This window comes from Pseudorca crassidens, chromosome 9, assembly GCF_039906515.1.
Source record: "Pseudorca crassidens isolate mPseCra1 chromosome 9, mPseCra1.hap1, whole genome shotgun sequence".
Classification (NCBI taxonomy): Eukaryota; Metazoa; Chordata; class Mammalia; order Artiodactyla; family Delphinidae; genus Pseudorca; species Pseudorca crassidens.
In genome coordinates, this window is record NC_090304.1 from 47,964,748 (window position 1) to 47,991,162 (window position 26,415).

The 26,415-nt window shown below is 42.4% G+C and overlaps 1 protein-coding gene across 3 annotated transcripts in view; it reads right to left on the minus strand.

Annotated features, from left to right (window-relative positions):
• The window catches only part of SYT9 (synaptotagmin 9), a 186,573-nt gene that overhangs the window by 115,211 nt on the left and 44,947 nt on the right, over positions 1–26,415 (minus strand). For all 3 annotated transcript variants that reach the window (XM_067750057.1, XM_067750058.1, XM_067750060.1), the window contains 2 exons: positions 11,598–11,952; positions 3,598–4,144 (listed from right to left, as the gene is read on the minus strand). In XM_067750057.1, the coding sequence (XP_067606158.1) occupies positions 3,598–4,144; positions 11,598–11,952 (902 nt within the window). The remainder of the gene's footprint in view (positions 1–3,597; positions 4,145–11,597; positions 11,953–26,415) is intronic.

A 26,415-nucleotide genomic window follows, 5' to 3' on the forward strand; every position in this document is an offset into this window, starting at 1 on the left:
TAAATTCCTGGTGTTTTAATTACCTAGTCTATATACTTGGTTATGGCAGCCCAAGCTAATACAGGAGGCCTATATTACATTTCACAATGTAATTGGATTCTGGGTGGACTAAAATTGTAAATAGGAAAGGCGGAACTTTTTTTTGTTTTGTTTTGGTTTTTTGCGGTACGTGGGCCTCTCACTGTTGTGGCCTCTCCCGTTGCGGAGCACAGGCTCTGGACGCGCAGGCTCAGCGGCCATGGCTCATGGGCCTAGCCGCTCCGCGGCACGTGGGATCTTCCCAGACTGGGGCACAAACCCATGTCCCCTGCATCGGCAGGCGGACTCTCAACCACTGCGCCACCAGGGAAGCCCCAGAACTTTTAACCTTCTAATAGAAAATACAGGAAAAATATCTTTATGACATAGGGTAAGAAAGGATTTCTTGAACAAGACAGAAAAGTGCTAAGTTACAATAGAAAATATTGATCCATTTTACTACATTAAACATAAGAACCTCTATTGATCAAAAATACCATCAAGTGAGCATAAAGACAGCTATAAATGAAGAGACTATGTTTGCAATACACATAACCAACAAAGGATTACATCTAGACTATATAAAGAACATATATCAGTCAACAGGAAAAAGAAAACTATAGGAAAAAAAAAGAAAAAGTGCTGAACAAACATTTAGCAAGAAAGGAAATGTGAATGACCAATGAACATATCAAAAGATGGTTAACCTTGGTGGCCAAGAATATACAAATCATATTCCATTTTACGTGCATGCACATGCACACATATTAAACAATGCGGCAACTGCAAGAGTTGGTGAGACTGTGGAGCATTAGTAACTGTCATACCTCACAGTGGGAGGGTCATCTTGTACAGCCACGGTGGAAAAACGAACTCGGCATTGCCTAGAAAATTTGAACACGTGTACTTTTCCTCTATCAGGGCTACACCCTAGAGAAATTAATGCATCTGTGAACCTGGAGATGTGCATAAAAATGTTCTCTGCAGTATTATTCCGAATCATAAAAAACTAATCACAACCCAATATCATCAGTACAAGAGAGCTAATTTGTGTATATAACACAATGGAATTTTATACAGTAATGAAAATACATGAACCAGAGCTCCACTCATCTCTATTGCTAAATGTCAAAATCAATGTGGACTGAAAAAAAAAAAAGTCAAAGAAGAGCTATGAAAAGCAGAAACAGACAAAACTGAACAATACATTGTCTTACAAATAAAATTCAGGATAGTGGTTTCCTCTTGGAAGGAATGGGCAGAGAGAATGTGACAGGGGAGGACAACCCAGGGGTCACCAGCAAGGTACTTGGTGGTACTCTGCTCTTCAGCTGAGGGATGGGTCGTGACTACTCTTTTAATTTCTCTCATTAGTCTGTACGTGTGTAGCATATACACTGTGTGACATATATGCTATATTATAAAAGTGAAACCTTGGTAAATCTCAGACTTTCATTCTCAGTCTCTGTACAAAGTCACATGCAAAAAAGCACAAACAGCCCCAAATAGCAATTTTTAAATGGAATTTTTTTTTAATGGCAGATTATGAAACAACATGTAATTCCATTCCCAGGACCTCCTTTCTCCTGCTAGCCATCCAAAGGCTTAGATCAATGCTCAGAATATTTATTGTTTGCCTGAGGAAACAACTGAGAATTTCGAGGCTTTTAGCCTTATTGGTTTTCCTCCTTGGAAAATAATTTCACATTCTCCTCAGCTCTGTGGAAATCCAGGATTCTCCGTCACTGGATGGAAAACTCATCGTCACAGGAGAGTGCTACAATGGCAGTGATCTCAGGGCCAAAAGGTCTCTGCAGGCTGTCATTCTATATTCTCATCCCACGGGAAACAGCTCTAAGAGACCTGCCCACCAGGGATCAGCCCTATCCAGATTTTTATCAGCCACTGTGCACTCAGTGTTACTCTTTCCACAAAGTCTTCAGAAGGCAACTCACAGCAGGATCCCTGCTGAGATTTCTGATGACCACGCCAGCTATTATTTTACGGAATCCATTAGTCAAAAAATATAAAATGATGTCACACACTAGATGATCTGACCAACCTCTCTCTACCAACACTCATCACCGTTGGCCAGCAGTATCTCAGGGGACTTGGTAAGAACTCCAGTGAGACAGTTCATTCTTGAGCCATTCATCCCTTAATATCAGCAGCCTGCCCATTCTGTTTCTTTAAAGCTTCTAAAGCTGCCTTCTGATTCTGGCGATTGGGATGTGGGATACAATCCTTGCCACCCACAGCATCCATTTTTGGGTTTACAGATATCACCACCTTTTAAGTTTGAAGAGATCTGTTCCTTCCCCAACCTCCCATATCACCTTAGTTTCACCATCTGATGTTCTCTGCGCCTTTTCCAGCTCCTTCTTTTCTTTCCTAGTCATTATGATAAAGGCCAGCAAAACTCCACGTTCCACTTTGCTTATTTGAGTAGCAGGACAAAGCTGGCACTGGTATCTCATAGGATGTGAAGGGAAGGTGTCCCTTGGAATGTGAGTCCCCAGTTCACAAAAGCGGCTGAGATGAGAGAGTATCAGTGTGGGTATTTGGTCACTGGGAAGAGATTTTGTGTGTTTTCCTCCTGAGCAGAGTGAGAGCCTTTCACTAAATGGGCTCCAAACTCAAGCTAGATCATCACCCGAGCGGAGTAAGGGTGATGGTGCTTGCTGTCCTGGATGCCAGGACAGAGAAAGAGAACGATATCGCCCGCAGAAGATGAGCTCACAAAGCTCCCTGAGCCAATCTGGACAGGGAAACGAAACGAGTGGCCTTAAAATATCAGAGTCCCCTAAGACAGTCCAATTTTCCTTTCTATTTCAGGAGCATCAATACACCTCTGCAGACAGTGAAAAGGATGCAAATGGAGTAAAAACATCACTGCTGCAATATCATGTTTAAATGTAAACACGGGTATATGGCAACACTATGTAGCACTTCTGCCCTCTCTCCTGAGCTCTAAACAGGATTTGACCTTGTATAGATTAGTTTTGCCAATATCTGTAGATCTTTTCAGACGGACCTCCTTGTAACTTTGATTCTGTATTTAAAAATATGGTGCCAACTCTTCCCAATCATTCTCATGTCTGGGATGAAAGCTGAAGATCTGATCGTGGGAAATGCTGCTGAGCTGACCTGAGAACGTGGCAAGAGCTTAATGCTCTCAGCGAGTAAGGCAACGGTCTCTCAGCTGCAGATAACAGTTAATAGGATGCCAGGATCCATTCCGCACAAACAACCTAAGAAAGCTCTAAAGAAAATGAGGTAAGGAGGACAGATAATATCTAATGCCTATTAGGGAATTGCTTAGAATTAGAAAGTAGAAAAGGGAGAATGTTATTAATATTGCCTCCATGAGTAATTCTCGGAAACTGCAAAATGAATATTGTGAAAGACTTGTTTCTGGAAAGGTACAAGGAGGTTTGAAGCGACAGCTCTAAGTACATTGAGATAAATTTTATACTCTGCCACCCCCAAAATAAAATAAAATAAGGTATAAGTAATCTGTTTGCATGCTGACCGAGAAGCGCCCTTCCCCCAACCAAAATGAAGAAATGTTAGACTTACATTGGTGACATATTCGATGTCCTTCCAAAGGATGCACTCCCTGGGGAAATCAGCCAAGTCTAAGAAGTGATCCACCACCACTTGGCCGATTAAGTCATGGCGAGAGAACCTGTCAAAGTCATAGACAGAGAAGTGAAGCTTCCGAGCTACAAGGTCATTGTAGGGAACCGGAAACAAAAACACTTCATCAAACACAGGGTTCAGGGTCTTTCTGTGAACTTTAGTCTGGTGTTTTGTTTTCCGATCGGGAAGCAAATAGATCTTGACATAAGGATCTGAAGTCCCAGAAAAGTCCTTGGCGGGCAAATTGACAGCTTTGTGAATCTTCACTATGAGTTGCTCTAAGTCACAGTCATATTTTAAAATGAAGTTCAGCTTCCCACAGGCTTTGCTGTTACTCCTTTTCCCGTCCTCATTATCCAATGACCTCTGCTTATATAACTCCGGTTTAATTCGACCAATTCCAGTCAACTGTTCCTGTTTTTGAAGCTGTTGGATATTGAAGTCTGGGTTTGACAGGTTGAGTTGTCTTCGGATTGAATTATGCCTTGAGTGAAGAGCAAGAGAGAACAAAGTTATAACCTCATTAGCTCCAGGTCTTTCAGAAACTTGTGCCTGGGACGTAGGCAGACTGACGAACACACTGTTAAGAGCTGAGACCTGTGGGCTTTTTTTTTTTTTTTTTTGGCCTATATTCAAAATGCTCATCAATGCAAGTAAGCTGAAGCTCAAAGGCTTGAAGCTCAAAACTGAGGCCTGGCATCAGGAGATGAACTTACTTACATGCGACCTCGGAGCTTTAAAGGTTTAATGCACTTTCTAAACTGTCTAATATGCCATTAAAGAAGCTTATGCAGCTGGTGGGAGGTAAAGATTTGTACAAACTGGTTTAAAAAATAAAATGATTCGCCTTGATATACAGTATCATCCTGAAGCTGAAATAGCTAGGTGTTATCTGAAAAAGAATGGATCTTCCTCTAAGTTACACAGAATTTCCTGTCACTGGCTTTTAGCCTACTAAGGCTGCATATTCTTACTGGGTCAAATCAAATCATTTCATTATGAGAACACAGTCTTTGCTCTTCTGGAAATGTACGTCACAGGATGTGTCTGCTTGTAGGGGACTCTGTTGACTCTGACAGGTGCGAGTGCCAGCTCCGTGGCTGTGCTACTGCTGAACCACGTGGGAGATGAGTGATGAGAAGGAAGGGTTGTATTTCTTTAACAAACACTGAGGGTATAAAAGTTAAAGGTAAGCTCCTATAAATGTATATAGGGATTCAGTTAGAGAAGGCTGGAAACTGATATTTGCAAATTAAATATTTGCTATTTGAATATTTATATCCGAATCTACTCTTCACCCTATAAACTTATTGGTTTGGGTTAAAAGTTTCCCTGAAATTCTCTTTGCCTTACCTTGTGTGGGTCCTCACAAACTGAGAGAAGTAGTCATTACATACAAAGTTGTCTTGAAGGTTATTTTTGTTTGTTTTTAGCTCAGAGTTCAGAGCCATTATATTGTATTTTGTGCAGTCTCTCAATAACCTTAATTAAAATAGCCTCTCTCCACCAGAAGGTGAAAGGGAACAGTCAAGCTGTCTCTGAGGGGTTGGTAAATAGCTGAAGAGGCAGAGTAAAGATCAGAGTTTGTCTTCTTTTCCTTTCTTAAGACTACTTTATGAAATAAAGACATAAAAATGGGATTAATAGGCCCCGAAACGTGTTTGAAATTATTCTCCCTTGTCATACAGATGCTGCGATGCCAAACATTCCTCTTCGTCCTAAAATACCCTCCTGACTACTAATCACCCACATGGTACAACAAGAGCACAAGCACAGGGCTGTCACTTGAACCTGTCACAGCCAACACAGTCCACACCCAGACACACACATTCCCACATGTGCGAAAACTGTGTGGTGTGAATGATTCTCTCGTGGGATTTAAATTTCTTACAGAGAAACCCACCATCTTAAGTTTTCTCTGGATCTTCTGATTTTTCACGGGGGAGGAAGAGACTCAGGGGAAGGCTGTTAGGCACCTACAACTGGTTCTCTGTACTAGTACCGCCAGGTCCGTCCCCTGCCTAGATGTTGAGCCTCTGTAGTGCTAGAATAGAGCTTTAATCCTGCTCTATTGGGATCTCTGGGCAGAAAGGTCTGGCAGGAAGCAGCAAGTATCCAGCCATATGCAGAGGCCATAAGTGGCTGGTACCAGCTCCAGCTTCCTCTGCCGTTGATTTTTCTCTCCAGGCTGGATTCAAACAAGGGCCCTACTTGAGCCTGGAGTCAGTTCCCACCTACGATGGGCCATTCTGAGTGCTATCTAGTTAGTCAGGGGTGCAATTTAAATACTAAAAGTACACCTTCGAAACCAACTAGGTGTCTGGAAGCCAACTACCTCCACTGGATCTTAAGAAAGAGGACATTACTGCAATTCAACAAATTTGAATGTGTGAAGCAAGGGGTCAGGTAGGGTGGAAGAGACAGAGGGGCAAAGCCTAGTCACTGCTTTCAAGGAAGTGCCTTGCCAGGAGTAGACAGTCATACACTGACTATAAATCAGGGCAGAGGGGGATAAGAACTGACCGGAGGTTAGGGAGAGGGAGAGAGGAAGGCCTCTGGCTAGGGAAATTGTCACGGATGAGATAGCACTTGAGCCAAGCCTACCTACTTAACCTGGCCTCAGCCTCCCAGCTGATGCTCTAGACCTCAACAGGGAAATTAACTAAGTTTTCCTCTTGGCTCCCAGCTCTCCAGCAGGATGGGACCTTCAGCTCCTCTGTCCCAGCAGCTTTCACCTCATACATGCCCATATCTTCCGTTCCAGGCGCTATTAAGAACCAGAGCTCAGAACCTCCAGCATCCCTCCCATCGCTGGACTTCCCCTGCAACCATGGACAAGTGTACACTCTTCTACCCTCTCTCATCTCAGGGACCCCATCTCAGAGGGGAAACTTGGCCTGTCCCTTCCCTGGTTTGGGGCACCAGTGTTTACAAGGCTTCAGGGGGTCCAAAGACAGGAAAGACAGAAGGACATTGTGACTTCAGAACCATGACGGGTTTCTTTACAAAGTTCGAGTCACGACAGGGAAATCTGGAAACAGGAGAAACAGGCCTTCTTGGAATCTTCCCTTGTGATGAGAGGAGAGGGCTGGGTTGTTCTGAACCACCAACAGACAGAAGAAGTGGGAGTAGCAGATAGACACAGTTAACTGACTACAAGGGCAGGAGGAACTGGGAATCTGAGGCTTTCTTGGTTCTGGAATTCGGAGGCCTTTAGAGTGAGTGAGATAACGGAGATGCAGACATCAGGCCTTGGACGGTGGAGGTGTGGGGTTAAGTGCAGCTGGATACACTGAAGCGTGTCCTGCTCCCACCCTCCCCCAAGTTAAAAAAGGCATGAAACCTTGGTGTCATCGTCAAATACCTTATCCCGTTACTAAAATGAGCCTATGTCCACCAACACTTTCTCTTAAGTAGCTCACATCTCATGCCTCTTTGCATTCCCACTGCTTCCAGTTGCGTTCAGGCCCTCACCATCACAGGTCTCAGGCCCTCACCATCACAGGTCTGAACTGGAGCCCTATATCCAGTCTTCACCCCATCCCACGCATCTTATACACTCTCGCCAGATTAATCTTCTAAAGAACAATCAGCACTTTAATATGTGTAACTGGTGCTCTTTTGTGTATTTCCCCTTTCAAGGCCAGGGCTATATCCTTTCTCCCTCTTTACTACCAGCACATAACACAGAACTTTGCACACAGCAAATGTTTAATACGTGTGTCTACAGTAAATATATAAATGCCACGGACATAATAGTTTCTGATCATTAAATCTCAGTAGAGAAAATACACATTTACACCTGGTTTCAGGGTCTCATGGAAGCTGAGAGAGGTCTAGGCAACTTCCATTTTTGAAGCTGTCAGTTCATTAAAATCTGAAGAAATAACTAAAAGAGTAATTCAAAAAATTATGTTTTAAATGTTTACATCTAACCAATGCTCTCAACACATAAAAATATATAGCTTAATAAAACTGTGCTTCTCCTAGAGTAATTGCAGCACTTAATCCTAGTGGGCCACTTACTGGAGTTGCGGCCAGTAATGGGACTCAAATTTAGAAGACTCAAATTGTCTTCTTCTTTCAATTCTCTCAGAGTATTTCTGCGACTCTAAGGATTGTTTAATTCAGAGACAAGCTCAAAAGTCTAAATGTAAGGCTCTGAGGAATGTGAGAGCTGGGACAAGAGACCTTCCATTGGCTTCACACCATTACACGCTCTACTCAGTTTATACTTTTGTGCTTTGCCATTTTTGTCAGCAGAACATGAGGAAAGTGGCCTGATATTGACGAATGTACTCTGTCAGTCATTCATGAAAAATTCCACTATGCGCCAGAGGCTGCACTAGGGGTTAGATATACAGGGAGAAGCAGAGCAGATATGGTCTCTGAACTCACAGAACTCATAGTCTAGAGGGGTGTATAGGCAATAAACAAACAATCGTAGAGTTAGAAATAGACTTTAATCCTGTGAAGAAGTGAAAGTAAGGCAACTTGTGGGAAAATAAAGAGTGGGAGCGAGTGGAGGAAAGAACACATACTTCAGATAGGGTGGTGAGGGAGACCTTTCTGAGGAGGTGACACTTTAGCAGGGACATTAAGGCTGCAAAGGAGCCTGGCGTGGCAAAGGAAAAGGAAAAGCATTTCAGGCTGAGGGAATAGCATGTGTGAAGGTACCAAGGCAGGAAAAGTCAGGGATACTGAAGGAACCAAGAGAGAAGCTAGTGTAGATGGAATGTGATGAGCTTTTCCGGATAAGGCCTCTTAACTGAGTCCATGTTAACAGGGTCCTCTGGGTTTGTGCCACATGGTGGCCTGGCTGGGAGGTGAGGCCGATAGCTGACAGAAGCAGACTGTGGCAGTATTACACAGGCCTTAACAGACCTGATAAGGAGTTTGTGGTGTGGAAATTGAAATTTTTATAAAGCTAAAGTATTTTAAAGGAAATGTGAGAAGACTTAAAAAAAAAAAAAACCAGATTGAACTTTCATTTTGGGACATGAATCAGGAAATGGATTAGATGGCCTTTCAAGGTTCCTTCTATTTTGAGGATCCAGGGATTTTCATATATTTGGAGTCCTCTCATATATTTGGAGACCTCTAAAATGTTCTGGTATTGAAAAGTTCTAAAAAAAAAAAAAAAATCCACATTCCCAGGATATTAGGTCATTATACAAAAGGGATTTCATCCAAATTGAAAGGAATTAACAGGAATTTTGGAGGGTTCTAATAGTAACTGAGCTAACCAGAAACAGAATGCAAACATGCTTGATCTTGGAAGAACAAAAGAAAGTCATCCTGACCAGAAACATTCTTAGAAGATGGAGCAAAGCTCATCTTTAGGACATTCCAAAAGGCAGTGGTGGGAGCCACACATATCCAAGCTGAAGAGGCCAGATGACAGTGGGACTTCCGATGCAAACGCCACGGCTGAAGCTGTGCCAATCGCCATGACAGTGGGGAGGCCTTCACTGGGAGTCTAAGCTTTGTATGCTCTGGGCTGAGCAGGTGCCCAGGGAACTTTGGGACAAGTGATAACAGCTGCAGGAGGGAAGCAGTAAGAAAGAAAGTGACAGCAGTGAGAAAGTGAAGATCATAATGAGAAAGAAGGGAATAGAAATAATAACTAGCAGAGCAGACTGTTTAGAGCCATCTCAGCAAAGAGTACCCCCCCTTTCCCCAAATATGGTATGAAAAATGCTACTTAAAAAAGAATGTTAAAAATGTTCTGGAGCATCAAGGAAATTTCATTCATTTTACCCACTCTGTCAGTAAAAAGGCTTTGTGTGTGTGTGTGTGTGTGTGTTTATAGCACAACCCTAAAGAATTAGAAGACCACACCCTTCTTATTATGGAAAGACCATGAGTCAAAGACGTGTATTTCCAGACATAAAACTAGGTCAGCAGTAATTTAGATAAGAATGTCTGAAATGGGACATGATGCAAATTATCAGTATTAGGTCAAATGCAGCTGGAGAGAGCTTAGTTTTCTTATGGTAGTCAAATATCACCAAACTTGGTTTTGGCCACCAGAAGAGAAAATTTAATTGCACGACTCCAAAACTAGAATAAGTCTAAATGTAAAATGCATTTTACAGGGATCATTCCTTCCCTCTCTCATTTTAGTTTTCTTTTTCCTTCTACCCAGTTTCTACAAATCAGTGGTGAAGATAGCTACAGTTTTTAGCTTTATATGAAATCTATTTTTTGATATGCAGGTTACTTATACATTTTCCTAGGATAAACACTGTAATAATTATAGTGATATGATTGCCATCAATTCATTAGAATTATGGCAGAGTCCTCAGACCTATAATCTAATAAGAACACAGTACTATCACTCCGTATTGATGGAACCCAGATCAGAAAAATGAACATGCAGAGTCAAACCAGATAGGAGACGATTTCAATGGAGACCCCATCTGAAGGCCCTACTTACTGAAGTACTGAAAGGATTTTATCGTGAGTTTGCACCACTGCACAAACTCCACGGCAGCATCCGACAGAGCTCCAGTTATATTTAAGTCTTAAATCTGAAGAGAAATCCTGATGATAAAATCTGAGGATTTCTTCTAAATCAAATGGCAAACAACCATCCACTTCCTCACGGAGGAATATTTTAGGTAAAGCTCTCTAATTCAGAATTGGAAATGATGCTAAAATAGCTTTCTGAAAAAATTAAATTATAAACTGTCATATTCCATCCTACTTAATGTGAATGAGCAGAGCCTCTAGGATAAACTTGATTAACATAAAAAAGGGTAAAATCTTATTTCTGTTTCTAGAGAACAAATAAAAAAGATGTAAAAAAAAAAAAAAAAACCCCAAACTGTGCTTGTACTTTCCAAATAACAGCATATGCTGTTCCCCCAGCTATCACTCAAGCAAATATTTTCATTTTAAAGAAAGCTGCCTTCTGGGTCTCTTTTCCTGAGGTCTCTTATTGAGAGTGAATTTTTATATACAGTGATTCAGAACTGGCTGCTTCGCCTCAAAGCCACCTGTATGCATCTGAGTCTTGGCAGAGGCAGGTCTCGATGATGATGATGATGATGATGATAGCAGCACTAAAAACAAAATGGCAGCTCAGGGTGTGGAGCAGGTGCTAGATGCAGGCCTGGGCAAAGCACATGTTACCACCTCATTCTCAAAACCACCTATCACCGTTCCCCTCTCACAAGACGAAACAGAAACAGACGAAGGCTAAATAGCGTGTCCAATATCATACTTGTAGGTAAAGCTAGTTCATTGGACCCCAGAGCCCTTGCTTTTTAATCACTGCACTGTATTATTTCTCTACTGCGCAAGAGCAGAGAGCATCTAGCCCACGGAAAGACAGTGACAACGGGCCTGGGTACGCTGGAGACCTTGCAAAGCCTGGAGGTGGACGAAGACCCCCAGCCGCTGTGTGGACTCTACAGAGAGCCTGTGTGTGACCACTAGGCTAGGTCAGAGGCACGGAGAATCAACTCCATAGCACTATGAGAGCAGCACGGAAGAGTGGGTAAAAACTTGGGCTCTGGTGTTGTTTGAACCGGGGTTCAAACCCTGACCTGGGTGCTTACCAATATATGACTTTGTTTCTTAATCTCCCTGACTTAAGTTTCTTCTTCTGTGAGACGAAAACGATAAGATCCATCTCACACAAAGTTGTGAGGGATAATAAAATAATACACATGAAGCGCTTAGATAGTCCTTGACATGGTAAGCCTTAGCGATGCTAACTATTGCTGTTATGAACTAAGTACAGACTGAGCAGTGCTCAGGAACCTCACAGGAATACAGGAAGCATCAAGCTTTCCCACATTCATGTCTCTGATACCTAATGGACACGTGACAGGTTACAGGCCCCTCGGCTAGTCAATGCTACTGCTGCCAAGAGAAGGGAACAGGGTGGTGCTCGCCCTGCATCCAGAAAGGAAGGGGGCATCACTGACCGAGCTGATGAGGCTGTTGGCTCTGTGACTTGGCGCTGTACGCGGACGCCATGGGCACAGTTCTCCCGGTCCCCTGTCTGGGTCGAGAGGGGAATGTCAGGGGAGGTGTGGCTGATCTTCATGGAGGAGTCTGGACAAGGGGTGGGAGGGTCTAGGAAGCCCTCGCTGTTCTCCTGCTCGTTGGTCTCTGTGTCCATGTAGTTAAGAGGCTCCTGGTTGTTGTCTTTGCTACCAGAGAACAGGCCTCGTTCTCGCCACGGAACCCAGCAGAGTTTCCAAGACACGAAGAGAGACACGCCAAAGAGGGCGAGGCCACAGGCGGTGACCACAAGGGTCAGCAGGCTCACAGAGATATCTGCAAAGAAGCAAAGATCAAAGGTCAGTGGGATTGCTCCTCCCGTGCCCACCCACTGCACAGTGCGGGCAGAAAGACCCTCTCACCCACGCATCCGTCAGGAGTGATGGCAGAAGGCCAGGCTGGGCGTGGCTGGGTCTCCCGACTCTGAGGCAGGGGCAGTGAGGACGCAGGGGCAATGAGGACGCAGGGGCAACGAGGACGCAGGGGCAATGAGGACGCAGGGGCAACGAGGACGCAGGGGCAATGAGGACTCGGGTACGAGCGCAGAGGATGTAACACGCAGGCATGTTTAGAAACAAACAGCCTGCAATAGCAAGAGACAGGGTGCGTTCAGGGGACCAGGAATGCCCTGCAAGTCAACTGAGACCCGGGCCCTCGGCAATGCAAATCACTGATATTCCGGGAGCAGGATAGCTTCAACTGTGCTTAAAAATTCCTCTGTCATATGGGGACATATGTATATGTATAACTGATTCACTTTGTTATAAAGCAGAAACTAACACACCATTCTAAAGCAATTATACCCCAATAAAGATGTTAAAAAAATTCCTCTGTCATCTCAGAGAGCAGTATAATATAAATTTGGGAATTGTTTAAGTAACATATTTTTTTTTTGCGATACGCGGGCCTCTCACTGTTGTGGCCTCTTCCATTGCGGAGCACAGGCTCCGGACGCGCAGGCTCAGCGGCCACAGCTCACAGGCCCAGGCGCTCCGCGGCATGTGGGATCTTCCCGGACCGGGGCACGAACCCACGTCCCCCGCATCGGCAGGTGGACTCCCAACCAATGCGCCACCAGGGAAGCCCAAGTAACATCTTTTTAAAACAAGAGAAATCAGAGTGCTTTTTCCCCCCTCTTTTTGATAGGAACTTTCAACGGTCTAAGCAAAATGAAGCTCAAGTCCTCCCAAACCCTCAAGAATACCCACCACCTGGTGGTCAGGTGCCCAGGACCCGGGGACGATGGTCATAGTTTGGGTTTCCCCAGTAGCAGAACTGAGACAAGTATTCAAGGGCAAGAGGTTTATTTAGAAGGTGAAGAAAACACATGTAGGGAAGTAGGGAAGTGATCCAGGTAGGAGAGTAGGGAAGTGATCCAGGGGAGTAAGAAAGCAGCCAGTAAGGGGGGCTTTATCAAGCCAGTTACCACAGTGGGAGGCCAGAGGTTAAGCTGCTAGGGAGGTTCCACACGCTAGAGACCAGGGGACTGGGTTATTTATAACATCAACCCCTTCAGCCATTGATTTCAGGGCAGCTCTCGAGGGGCATTTCTAACCTGCAGCATGGGTGGCAAAGTAAGTTTCTGTGGCCAGAAAATTCCCACATTTCAAATAAATGCAGGGCTGGCCTTGGAGGTCAGCAGGCACGTGCTCAAGTGTTAACGGAGTGGGGTTTTGGTGGGGGCAACAACATCTGCTACGTGGACCGCAGTCCCGTGGCCTCAGCTAGGGTCCAAGGCAGTGCAGTGTCCGGTGGCTGTGCACCCAACTCTCAGAACAAAGCCCAACCCTCTTGAGGCTTCCACCACCCTACGGTAGAGCCAGGGAAGCTGAGGCATCGACCTGAACTCATTCCTGGCACTGTGGTGCTTCAAACTCCTCCCTTTAAAGGACACCCCTAGCTGCCCTTGCTGGGCTCCATTACATCCTGGAGCCCCAAGGATTCTCCCCAGGTTCTGCCTTTACTGTCCATCATTAATACTTGTATTGCTTCAGCCAGTTTTCTGGCTGTCCATTCCATGCCAGGGACTGTGCCAGGCTTTGGAGACACAATGGAGAACGTGATAGACACACTCCCACCTTCACAGACTCATATTCTAGTGAAGGAGAAAATTAGGACTCAGGTACTTAACAGCCACAATTTCAACGATCCACAGCACACGACAATCCGTGACATGAGGCAGGTTGCGTCTCTGCTGAGGCATATGCACGTGAACCCGTCCCGCAAGTCCCTTACCTACGGAGTCAAGCTGACCCCCTACCGTCCGTGTGCTTTTCAACGTGACTCTGAAGGTACTTGACCATTCTTATGACATGATAAAACAATTTCTTCATGAGAAATTGCTCTTGACACAACGCCAGCTGCCAGGGCTGGTGATGTATCCACCGTATCTCCTCTATGCCTCCCAATCAATCTTTGCCCTTGTGGCGAAACAATATTATGTTTCTGTTTGGAAACATGGGGGTTCCAGCTTCAGCATGGGTAACTGAGCTCAAAATCTTTGCTTATCTCATTTCTCTCCTTAAATATCACTGAAATGGGATATGCAAGCTATGTGACTATGGAAAGCAAGTCCAGGTACCTTCTATCCATCGGTGAACGAGTAATGCGGAGGAGTTTCTGGGATTGTTTTAAAGGAAAAGCCGATCAGGGCTGAACACTTAACACAGGCAAATGAAGGGACACTGAGGGAAAAATAAAAATTAACAATCTCAAGTGCAGAGCAAAAAGGGCAGGGATGGGGGACAAGGAACAGAGTCAGTGGGGGCAAAGTACAGGGCCCCAGAAATCACACCTCATGGAGCCCCAACTTGAGGGGGAGGAGAGCACGGTTTGGCCACAGGCTCCACGTGGTTCTGAGAGCTCACAGAGCAGGATGGAAAATTTGTCGGTGAAAACTTCCATGACAGTAGTAGTAGTACTGGGGGCACAGGGAAGCAGGAGGCCCCTCCCAGTTAATCAGGCTGCCACAGCAAACATCAGCCCCCACCTCCTCCAACGAGAGCGCCACAACACAGCGAAACCCCTTAATACGTTCCGTAATCCAAACAGAGGCAAAACCCCCTCCCTAATTCCTGTTAATCACTTCAGCACTGTCCTGACACAGACACCACTAGGAGAATAGCATAGGCTGGGGGAGGCATACAGCAGAAGGCAGTAAGGTTCAGGAGTGTGACGCGATAATTACATATTATTATTTACCAAATATTCACTCTTCCACACCACGGTGCCCCCTCCAAGGAAGGAGCATAAATCCAAACCCCCTGACGTTGGTCTTGGCCACGGGACTTGCTCTGGTCAATGAAATATGAGTAGATGTGGCCCACGCCACCTTGGACCAGAGGACTCTTGGGCTCCCGCCTTCTGCTGTGAGAAGAAGAGGTCTTAAATAGGGCTGATATTTCAGCCTGGGTGCCATAAAGGAAGACTTGTGGCATAGGCCCAAAGTCCAGAACACACGGACTGGGGCAGGGCAGAAACTGATCCACAGATCCATGAGCAAAACGTAAATAGTTGATGTTTTATTTAAGTCACTAGGGTCTCAAAGGCGGTTGTCACCATGGCAAAAAGCTGACTAATAAACATGACCATAAAATTTACTGTCCAAGACTAAGATACTTTTAAGAGGGAAAAGAGGCGGTATCAACAATCACATCAACAAAAGACTTCACCCAGGACTGTCCAGGACTACGGGCACCCTGCGTTTAGAATCCCACCTGAGCTGTGGACTCATCAGCTTGGTATAACATGGCCTCTCAGGGTTTACTTGGCGTTGGCAACATGCTAAAAATAAGGTAAATCCTGGCCCACTTCTGCTAGTAACCGTAGGGCCCTGACCCAGCTCAAGAACGATTCCAGCTTGTCAGCTGACTCCCAGCTCACACACCCAAAAAACGCCTTGCTCCCAAGTCCAGTCATGGGGGAGCCATGAGAGCAGGGGTCTGGTCTGAGCAGGCATTCAGTGTACATCTGATGCAGCCCACCAGAGGGCCCTGTGACCGCTTCTGTGTTTACTGTGAGTTAAGGCTGTGGCCTGTAAACTCCAGGAGCCGCTAGTCACATTCATAGTCATGATAAATGTGTGTACATAGAGTTACTACAGAAAATTCTGGCAAATAGCAAGAAGGCCTTTTCCTCATTCACACAAAGGGGCCGTGTAGGTGAGCAGGGGGCCAGGGAGCACCTGCCAGGAGAAACCAACAGCGACCCACACAGCCACACCAACCACTAAGCGTAACAGTCGGAACTTCTGCTTGCAAACAGCTCAGGGTGCCCTCTACACACTCTATTTGTACTTTTCTCTTTTTTCAGAAAGAATTACTAGAAAGTGGCTTCAGAGTCACTAACGCCACACATACCACCCACCTCAGACCCACAGCCTCAGGAAAGGGAGTGGGAGAATCCACTGAGAATCACAAAATAGCTTTATTTAGAAAAGGAGTTCTTGCTTAAGTTAGGTGGCAGGTACATGGCCAATTGTTTTATCACTGATCTTTAAACTACATGTATGCTATACATATATATATATGTGTGTGTATATTCTTTGGCATTTATGTATATTTTATAATAAAAATGGAAAAAACCCCAGCACATAGCGACATCAAAAAGTTATTATTCTAACTTTTTTCTGAAGAATAGAAAAGTGTAATTGGGCCTTCTGTCAAAGAGGCAAGAGAATAACCAGCTGGTGATTCAGGGATGAAAGGAGGCAAATGGTAACCCAGTTGTGATCCAGATTCCCAGAGGGGTTGCTGTTTGGGGGTGACAGTGCGTGAAACCGTACCCAGAGCTGCCATGGAGAACATCCCTCCAGGGAAGATGCGGAGTGGGGTGACTGATCGTCAGAACCCTTTTCTGCTGGCTACTAGCCCTCACCACAGGACATGAGGTACTGCAGCACTATCCCTGGACACCAGACACAAGACACCATGACACCCCTAGACCCAGCAGACACCCAGCTGGACACCTATGATTCCAAGGGATCCCTGCAAGCCTGAAGACTTGCTCTGGAACGACCAATATTACTGCCCAAGGAGCACAAAGCTTGAGCGCCTACACTGCATATGGACAGAGGAACAGTAGTTGCCCCGCTGAACTGTGAAGCAACAGGAGGAGTTTATAAACTGATGACGACAAAATCATAGGACAAATGGGCCAAATCAGCAACTTGAAAGAGGCTAACCAATCAAGCTGAGTCATCAGAATAAATGGCACGTGACATAAATTAATGCGAGAGGCAAATTAATGCCTATACTCAGTGAGATGTTTAAAATAGTGGCTAAGAGGGAGAAGCGTGGTTGCAGCAGTACCCAGAATCCGACATGCCCTGAGGTCTCATCTGGTCTAACTAAGAAAAGGAGACTGTAGCCCTAGAATTCCACAGCCAGCCACATTATCACAAGAAGAAAGGAACGGCGTTTTCAGCCATCAGTGACTCAGAAAATATACCATTCACCTACCCTTTCCAGCAATACAAGCTACGGAAATTCTCCAAATAAATAAAAATTTATGTCCGAATAGAGAACCCAAGAAGGCAAGGGCTTTCTAGATAAGATACGTACTTACATACTATGTATCACAAGAATTAGTGATAAGCAAAGAAGATAGTAAAAAGTGTATTAAATCTGAATAATTGCTGGTTTTGAGGTTATGACGTTTAATGAAACTGTTAAGGAAAGCAACACTTAAGAGAGCAAAGGAATGGTAACTATACACATAAATTCCAACAATTTCAACAAAACGTGGGAGATGGAAAAAGGAAGGAAGTAAAAACAAATTAAATGGCCTACATTGTGAGCAGGGAGAGATGACAGATACTTCAACTCAATGTTGATAAGGAAATATAGGTGCAAATATGTATATAAAATATTTAAGGGAGACGGTGATTCATAATGGTGCATATGCATATATATTTATCCATATATATCCTCTCTTTCCTGACACCCTGCCCCCATTAAATAATATGAAACAAATAAAAAGTATAAACAATCACAAAGAAAATAGCATGGGATGATCAGCAAACAAGGTTTTAAATTTTTTTTTCTGAAAGACAGCATGTGGATGGAGCTGTGGTAGAGGATGCCACAGGCCTCCCCCCGCCCCCCGCAAAATGCAGAGGGAGATACACCTGAGGGGCAGGCAACCAGGCCCACTAAACTCATACAGGCTCAGGACACAGACATTTCCAATGTCGTAGCAGCTAAGACTAAGATGTTGAGCTGAAAACGAGGGCAGTGACTGAAAATCTTCACCAAATACTGTCCAGTCTGGCTAGGGAGAAACCAAGGCAACTAGTATGAGAACTAGTGCCCAGGAGTAGAATCCTCCATATTCTTGAAAAAAAATGGAATCCCTTATAATCCCCTTTAAGTAAACACTCCCTCATAGATACACAGCCTCATGGTCAGCTTTCCTACTGCCTCATTATTAAATATGACTAAATTGCAAAGAATCACCAGCCGTATGGAGAAATCTTACAGCGACATTAACATACAGAAGCAAAAAAAATGTTCCCAGAGGAAACAGAGAGAACTCAGGAAGGAAACAGGAACTCTTAAAACATTTCATTCACAGGAAATTTCCACAATGTATTTCCATAAAATAAGGGTGGATGACTAGTAAATGGAATGAAGAATAAAATAAGACAAGTTTCGTAGGGACAAAATCGCATGATTGCTAAAACAAATAAAAAATTCGAAAGAGGGTAAAGTCAGGGAACATGTACCTGAATAGGAACCAAAGATTCAGGAAACTTAGGCAAAACAAATATGTGCTATACAATATGTACCCAGGAAGTCTAATAACTAAGTTTTCCAGAAGGTTAGGACACAGAAGGTGAAGGTAAAAATCATCAATTAAAAAAAAATTCCCTAGAATTGAAGGACCAATTGATAGGGGTCCACCGAGCACCTATAGTAAACTAACCCTACCTTAGGCCCCTTGGAAATTGTGAAATTTCCAAACATAAAAATCAGAGAAAAATCACAAAAGCTTAAGAGACCAAAAATAATATGAACTCAAAGACATTGGAACCATACTGGCATTGGACTTAAAAAATAGATAATGGAATAATGCCTGCAAACTTCTGAGGGAAAATTACGATCAAGTTAGAATTCTATACCCAAACACACTAACAATCAAGTGTGAGGGCCAAAAAAGTCACTTTCAGACTTACAAGAAGTCAGAAAGATTACTCTCCAGGCACCTATCATAGGAAGTTATTTGAGGATGAATGTGTGAGATTAAAATGAGATAGAACACTCCCTCTTGCGAGAGCACTGGAATCACAAATAACTGCTGAACAATCATCGACAGGAAGACACTGGAACTAACCAAAAAAGATACACCACATCCAAAGACAAAGGAGAAGCCACAATGAGACGGCAGGAGGGGCACAATCACAGTAAAATCAAATCCCGTAACTGCTGGGTGGGTGACTCACCAACTGGAGAACATTTATACCACACAAGTCCACCCACCGGAGTGAAGGTTCTGAGCCCCACGTCAGGCTTCCCAACCTGGGGGTCCGGCAACGGGACGAGGAATTCCTAGAGAATCAGACTTTGAAGGCTAGCGGGATTTGACTGCAGGACTTCGACAGGACTGGGAGAAACAGAGACTCCACTCTTGGAGGGCACACACAAAGTAGTGTGAGCATTGGGACCCAGGGAAAGGAGCAGTGACCCCATAAGAGACCGAACCATATCTACCTGCTAGTGTTGGAGGGTCTCCCGCAGATGCAGGGGGTGGCTGTTTCTCACTGTGGGGATGAGGACAGTGGCAGCGGAAGTTCTGGGAAGTACTCTTGGTGTGAGCCCTCCCAGAGTCTGCCATTAGCCCCACCAAACAGCCAACACAGGAAAGCTCCAGTGTTGGGTCACCTTAGGCCAAACAACCAACAGGGAGGGAACCCAGCCTCACCCATTAGCAGTCAAGCAGATTGAAGTTTTACTGAGCTCTGCCCACCACAGCAACACCCAGCTCTACCCAACACCAGTACCTCCCATCAGGAAGCTTGCAAAAGCCTCTTAGATAGCCTCATCCACCACAGGGTAGACAGCAGAAGCAAGAAGAACTACAATTTTGCAGCCTGTGGAATGAAAACCACATTTGCAGAAAGACAAACAAAATGAAAAGGCAGAGGACTATGTACCAGATGAAGGAACAAGATAAAACCCCAGAAAAAAAACTAAATGAAGTGGAGATAGGCAACCTTCCAGAAAAAGAATTCAAAATAATGATAGTGAAGATGATCCAGGACCTCGGAAAAAGAATGGAGGCAAAGATCGAGAAGATGCAAGAAATGTTTAACAAAGAACTAGAAGAATTAAAGAACAAACAAACAGAGATGAACAATACAATAACTGAAATGAAAAATACACTAGAAGGAATCAATAGCAGAATAACTGAGGCAGAAGAATGGATAAGTGACCTGGAAGACAGAATGGTGGAATTCATTGCCACGGAACAGAATAAAGAAAAAAGAATGAAAACAAATGAAGACAGCCTAAGAGACCTCTGGGACAACATTAAACCCAACAACATTCGCATTATAGGGGTCCCAGAAGGAGAAGAGAGAGAAAAAGAACCTGAGAAAATATCTGAAGAGATTATAGTTGGAAATGTCCCTAACATGGGAAAGGAAATAGCCACGCAAGTCCAGGAAGTGCAGAGAGTCCCAGGCAGGATAAACCCAAGGAGAAACACGCCGAGACACATAGTAATCAAATTGACAAAAATTAAAGACAAAGAAAAATTATTGAGAGCAACAAGGGAAAAATGACAAGTAACATACAAGGGAACTACCATAAGGTTAACAGCAGAAACTCTACAAGCCAGAAAGGAGTGGCACGATATATTTAAAGTGATGAAAGGGAAGAACCTACCACCAAGATTACTCTACCCGGCAAGGATCTCATTCAGATTCGATGGAGAAATCAAAAGCTTTACAGACAAGCAAAGGCTAAAAGAATTGAGCTCCACCAAACCAGCTTTACAACAATACTAAAGGAACTTCCCTAAGTGGGAAACATAATAGAAGAAAAAGATCTACAAGAACAAATCCATAAGAATTAAGAAAATGGTCATAGGAACATACATATCGATAATTACCTTAAATGTGAATGGATTAAATGCTCCAACCAAAAGACACAGGCTCACTGAATAGATACAAAAACAAGACCTGTATATATGCTGTCTACGAGAGACCCACTTCAGACCTAGGGACACATACAGACTGAAAGTGAGGGGATGGAAAAAGATTCCATGCAAATGGAAATCAAAATAAAGCTGGAGTAGCAGTACCCATATCAGATAAAATCGAATTTAAAATAAAGAATGTTACAAGAGACAAGGAAGGACACTGCATAATGATCAAGGGATCACTCCAAGAAAAACATATACAATTATAAATATATGCACCCAACAAAGGAGCACCTCAATACATAAGGCAACTGCTAACAGCTATAAAAGAGGAAATCGACAGTAACACAATAATAGTGGGGGACTTTAACACCTCACTTACACCAATGGACAGATCATCCAGACAGAAAATTAATAAGAAAATACAAGCTTTAAATGACACAATAGACCAGATAGATTTAATTGATATTTATAGGACATTCCATCCAAAAACAGTAGATTACACTTTCTTCTCAACTGCACACGGAACATTCTCCAGGACAGATCACATCTCGGGTCACAACTCAAGCTTTGGTAAATTTAAGAAAACTGAAATCATATCAAGCATCTTTTCCGATCACAACACTATGAAATTAGAAATCAATTATAGGGAAAAAAACATAAAAAATACAAACACATGGAGGCTAAACAATACATTACTTAATAACCAAGAGATCACTGGAGAAATCAAAGAGCAAATCAAGAAATACCTAGAGACAAATGACAACGAAAACACAGCGAGCCAAAATCTATGGGATGCAGCAAAAGCAGTTATAAGTTTATAACAATACAATCCTACCTCAAGAAACAAGAAAAATCTCAACAGTCAAGCCTTACACCTAAGGGAACTAGTGAAAGAAGAACAAACAAAACCCAAAGTTAGTAGAAGGAAAGAAATCATAAAGATCAGAGCAGAAATAAATGAAATAGAAACAAAGAAAACAATAGCAAAGATCAATAAAACTAAAAGCTGGTTCTTTGAGAAGATAAAATTGATAAACCTGGGCTTCCTTGGTGGCACAGTGGTTGAAAGTCTGCCTGCTGATGCAGGGGACACAGGTTCGTGCCCCGGTCCAGGAAGACCCCACATGCCGTGGAGCGGCTGGGCCCGTGAGCCACGGCCGCTGAGCCTGCGCGTCCAGAGCCTGTGCTCCGCAATGGGAGAGGCCACAACAGTGAGAGGCCCGCGTACCGCAAATGAAAGGAAAAAAATTGATAAACCTTTAGCCAGACTCATCAAGAAAAAGGGAGAGGACTCAAATGAATAAAATTAGAAATGAAAGAGGAGAAGTTACAACAGACAACGCAGAAATACAAAACATCTTAAGATATTACTACAAGCAACTCTATGCCAATAAAATGGACAACCTGGAAGAAATGGACAAAATCTTAGAAAGGTATAACCTTCTGAACTAGGAAGAAATAGAAAATATGAACAGACCAATCACAAGTAATGAAATTGAAACTGTGATGATTAAAACTCTTCCAACAAACAAAAGTCCAGGACCAGATGGCTTCATAGGTGAATGCTATCAAACATTTAGAGAAGAGCTAGCACCCATCCTTCTCAAACTCTTCCAAAAAATTGCAGAGGAAGGAACACTCCCAGACTCATTCTACGAGGCCACTATTACCCTGATACCAAAACCATACAGAGATACTACAAAAAAAGAAAATTACAAACCAATAACACTGATGAATACAGATGCAAATATCCTCAACAAAATACTAGCAAACAGAATCCAACAACACATTAAAAGGATCATACACCATGATCAAGTGGGGTTTATCCCAGGGATGCAAGGATTCTTCAATATATGCAAATCAATGTGATACACCATATTAACAAATTGAAGAATAAAAACCATATGATCATCTCAATAGATGCAGAAAAAGCTTTTGAGAAAATTCAACACCGATTTAGGATAAAAACTCTCCAGAAAGTGGGCATAGAGGGAACCGACCTCAACATAATAAAGGCCATATACGACAAACCCACAGCAAACATCATTCTCTCAGTGGTGAAAAACTGAAAGCATTTCCTCTAAGATCAGGAACAAGACAAGGATGTCCACTCTCACCACCATTATTCAACATAGTTTTGGACGTCCTAGCCTTGGCAATCAGAGAAGAAAAAGAAATAAAAGGAATACAAATTGGAAAAGAAGAAGTAAAACTGTCACTGTTTGCAAATGACATGACACTATACAAAAAGAATCCTGAACATGACACCAGAAAACTACTGGAGCTAATCAATGAATCTGGTAAAGTTGCAGGATACAAAATTAACGCACAGAAACTCTTGCATTCCTACACACTAACAACAAAAGATCAGAAAGAGAAATTAAGGAAACAATCCCATTCACTATTGCAACAAAAAGAATAAAATACATAGGTATAAACTTACCTAAGGAGGTAAAAGACCTGTAGTCAGAAAACTATAAGACACTGATGAAAGAAATCAAAGATGACACAAACAGATGGAGAGATATACCATGATCTTGGACTGGAAGAATCAACATTCTGAAAATGACTATACTACCCAAAGCAATCTACAGATTCAATGCAATCCCTAACAAACTACCAATGGCATTTTTCACAGAACTAGAACAAAAAATCTTAACGTTTGTATGGAGACACAAAAGACCCCAAATAGCCAAAGCAGTCTTGAGGGAAAAAAATGGAGCTGGAGGAATCAGACTCCCTGACTTCAGACTATACTACAAAGCTACATTAATCAAGACAATATGGTACTGGCACAAAAACAGAAATATAAATCAATGGAACAGGATAGAAAGCCCAGAGATAAACCCACGCACCTATGGTCAACTAATCTATGACAAAAGAGGCAAGGATATACAATGGAGAAAAGACAGTCTCTTCAATAAGTGATGCTGGGAAAACTGGACATGTAAAAGAATGAAATTAGAAACCTCCCTAACACAATACACAAAAATAAACTCAAAATGGATTAAAGACCTAAATGTAAGACCAGACACTATAAAACTATTAGAGAAAAACAAAGGAAGAACACTCTTTGACATAAATCACAGCAAGATCTTTTTTGATCCACCTTCTACAGTAATGGAAATAAAAACAGAAATAAACAAATGGGACCTAATGAAACTTAAAAGCTTTTCCACAGCAAAGGAAACTACAAACAAGAAGAAACACAACCCTCAGAATGGGAAAAAATATTTGCAAACGAAGCAACGGACAAAGGATTAAACTCCAAAATATAGGGAGGGAGGGAGACGCAAGAGGGAAGAGATATGGGAATGTATGTATAACTGATTCACTTTGTTATAAAGCAGAAACTAACACACCATTGTAAAGCAATTATACTCCAATAAAGATGTAAAAAAAGAAAAAAAATCTCCAAAATATATAAACAGCTCATGCAGCTCAATATCAAAAACAGAAACAACCCAATCAGAAAATGGGCAGAAGACCTAAATAAACATCTCTCCAAAGAAGACATACAGATGGCAAGAGGCACATGAAAAGCTGCTCAACATCACTAATTATTAGAGAAATGCAAATCAAAACTACAATGAGGTGTCACCTCACACTGGTTAAAATGGCCATCATCAGAAAATCTACAAACAAAAGATGCTGGAGAGGGTGTGGAGAAAAGGAAACCCTCTTTCACTGTTGGTGGGAATGTAAATTGATACAGCCACTATGGAGAACAGTATGGAGGTTCCTTAAAAAAGTAAAAATAGAATTACCATATGATCCAGCAATTCCACTACTGGGCATATACCCAGAGAAAAGCATAACTCAAAAAGACACATGGACCCCAATGTTCACTGCAGCACTATTTACAATAGCCAGGTCATGGAAGCAACCTAAATGCACATCGTCAGACGAATAGATAAAGAAGATGAGGTACATATATACAATGGAATATTACTCAGCCATCAAAAGGAACGAAATTGGGGCTTTTGTAGAGACGTGGATGGATCTAGAGACTGTCATACAGAGTGAAGTAAGTCCGAAGGAGAAAAACAAATATCGTATATTAACGCATATATGTTGAACCTAGAAAAATGGTACAGATGAACCGGTTTGCACAGCAGAAATGGAGACACAGATGTAGAGAATAAACGTATGGACACCAAGGGGGGAAAGCTGCGGGGGGGTGGGGGTGGTGTGATGAATTGGGAGATTGGGATTGACATGTATCCACTCATGTGTATACAATTGATGACTGATAAGAAACTGCTGTATAAAAAATAAATAAAATAAAATTCAAAAATTAAAAATAAAATGAGATAAAAGACATAGTGTACAGGGAAAATTGCACTCCTCTCAGAAGACCAGTGAAGGAAGTCCCTGCAAGAAAGCTGAGCGGCAGGCCTGGAGAGGAGCCAGTGCAGCCTAGAACAGGAAGACTGCGTTCTAGAAAGGAGTCCTCCTCAGATAAAAAGGATTTGAAACGATAAAAATGACAAGATGGAGGTTTTAGTTTTTAATAACATCATCAATTGTCTTAAAATAGCATAAAAAAAAGAGAGAAATTAGGAATTCCAGGAGGAAATTTTTAAAGGAAAAATAATCATAGTATTATTTTTCACATATACCTCGACAAAGTATACCTCTTGATTCTGCACTAAATAAAATTTTATGTTCATAATAACACAGACACCATTTATTGATTCTCAACTCTTAGAATCAAGCAATAGATGAAGCATGGAGGACTTAAGTATAGTTGTAGAACAGAGTGGAAATGTTTCCAACTTTGACAGTTTAAAATGAATAAAAGTGATGTCAAAAATTAAGAGGTAGAAAGAGGAAAGAAGCTGAAGAAAAGGTTACAGGTTGCCTTCCGAAATGAGGGAACAAGAGAGATTGTCTATAGTTGATAGATAATATCAATATATATATAGATGCATTTATAAAATTGAAATATGATTTAAAATATATTAGTTTCAGATGTACAGCATAGTTATTCAATATTTTTGTAGACTGTACTCTATATATTGCTGTTTTATGCTAAAATTATTTTTACATTAAAAGCCATGTGGAGATAGGGCAAACCATTTCTGTTGGGATGAAAATAGAAGGGACTTCCACTTCTGTGTTAACTTTACAATGAGTTAGTATTACTGAGAAAAAAATGAAAAACATTTTTGAAGCTGCTGTAGTACATGAAGTATATGTGGTTTAGCACATTCAGGTGAACTTGGGTCTGTAACCCCCAAACATTGCTGAAAACAGTCCTTATTTAATGCTGCTCCTTGTTTGTGAGGAACAAAGAGAATAAAAATCATGATAGTCATTATAATAATGATAATCTCAGTTCCCCAGCACAGTTTTCCTTCCAAATCAAACCCGTCAAAGACATCTACTCTTGTCTGCTCATCTTTATTCAGACTTTTAGTTTTATGAACAAAATATCAACAGACTGACACAGGCTATCAACTTTTTACTTTGCTAACACCAACTTTAAAACAAATAAGTCTTTACTACCGTGCTCATTTCATATAAGAAAGGTTGTTTTAACACTAAATGACATTCCCTTAAAATACTATATTGAGCTTTATGAATAAAACC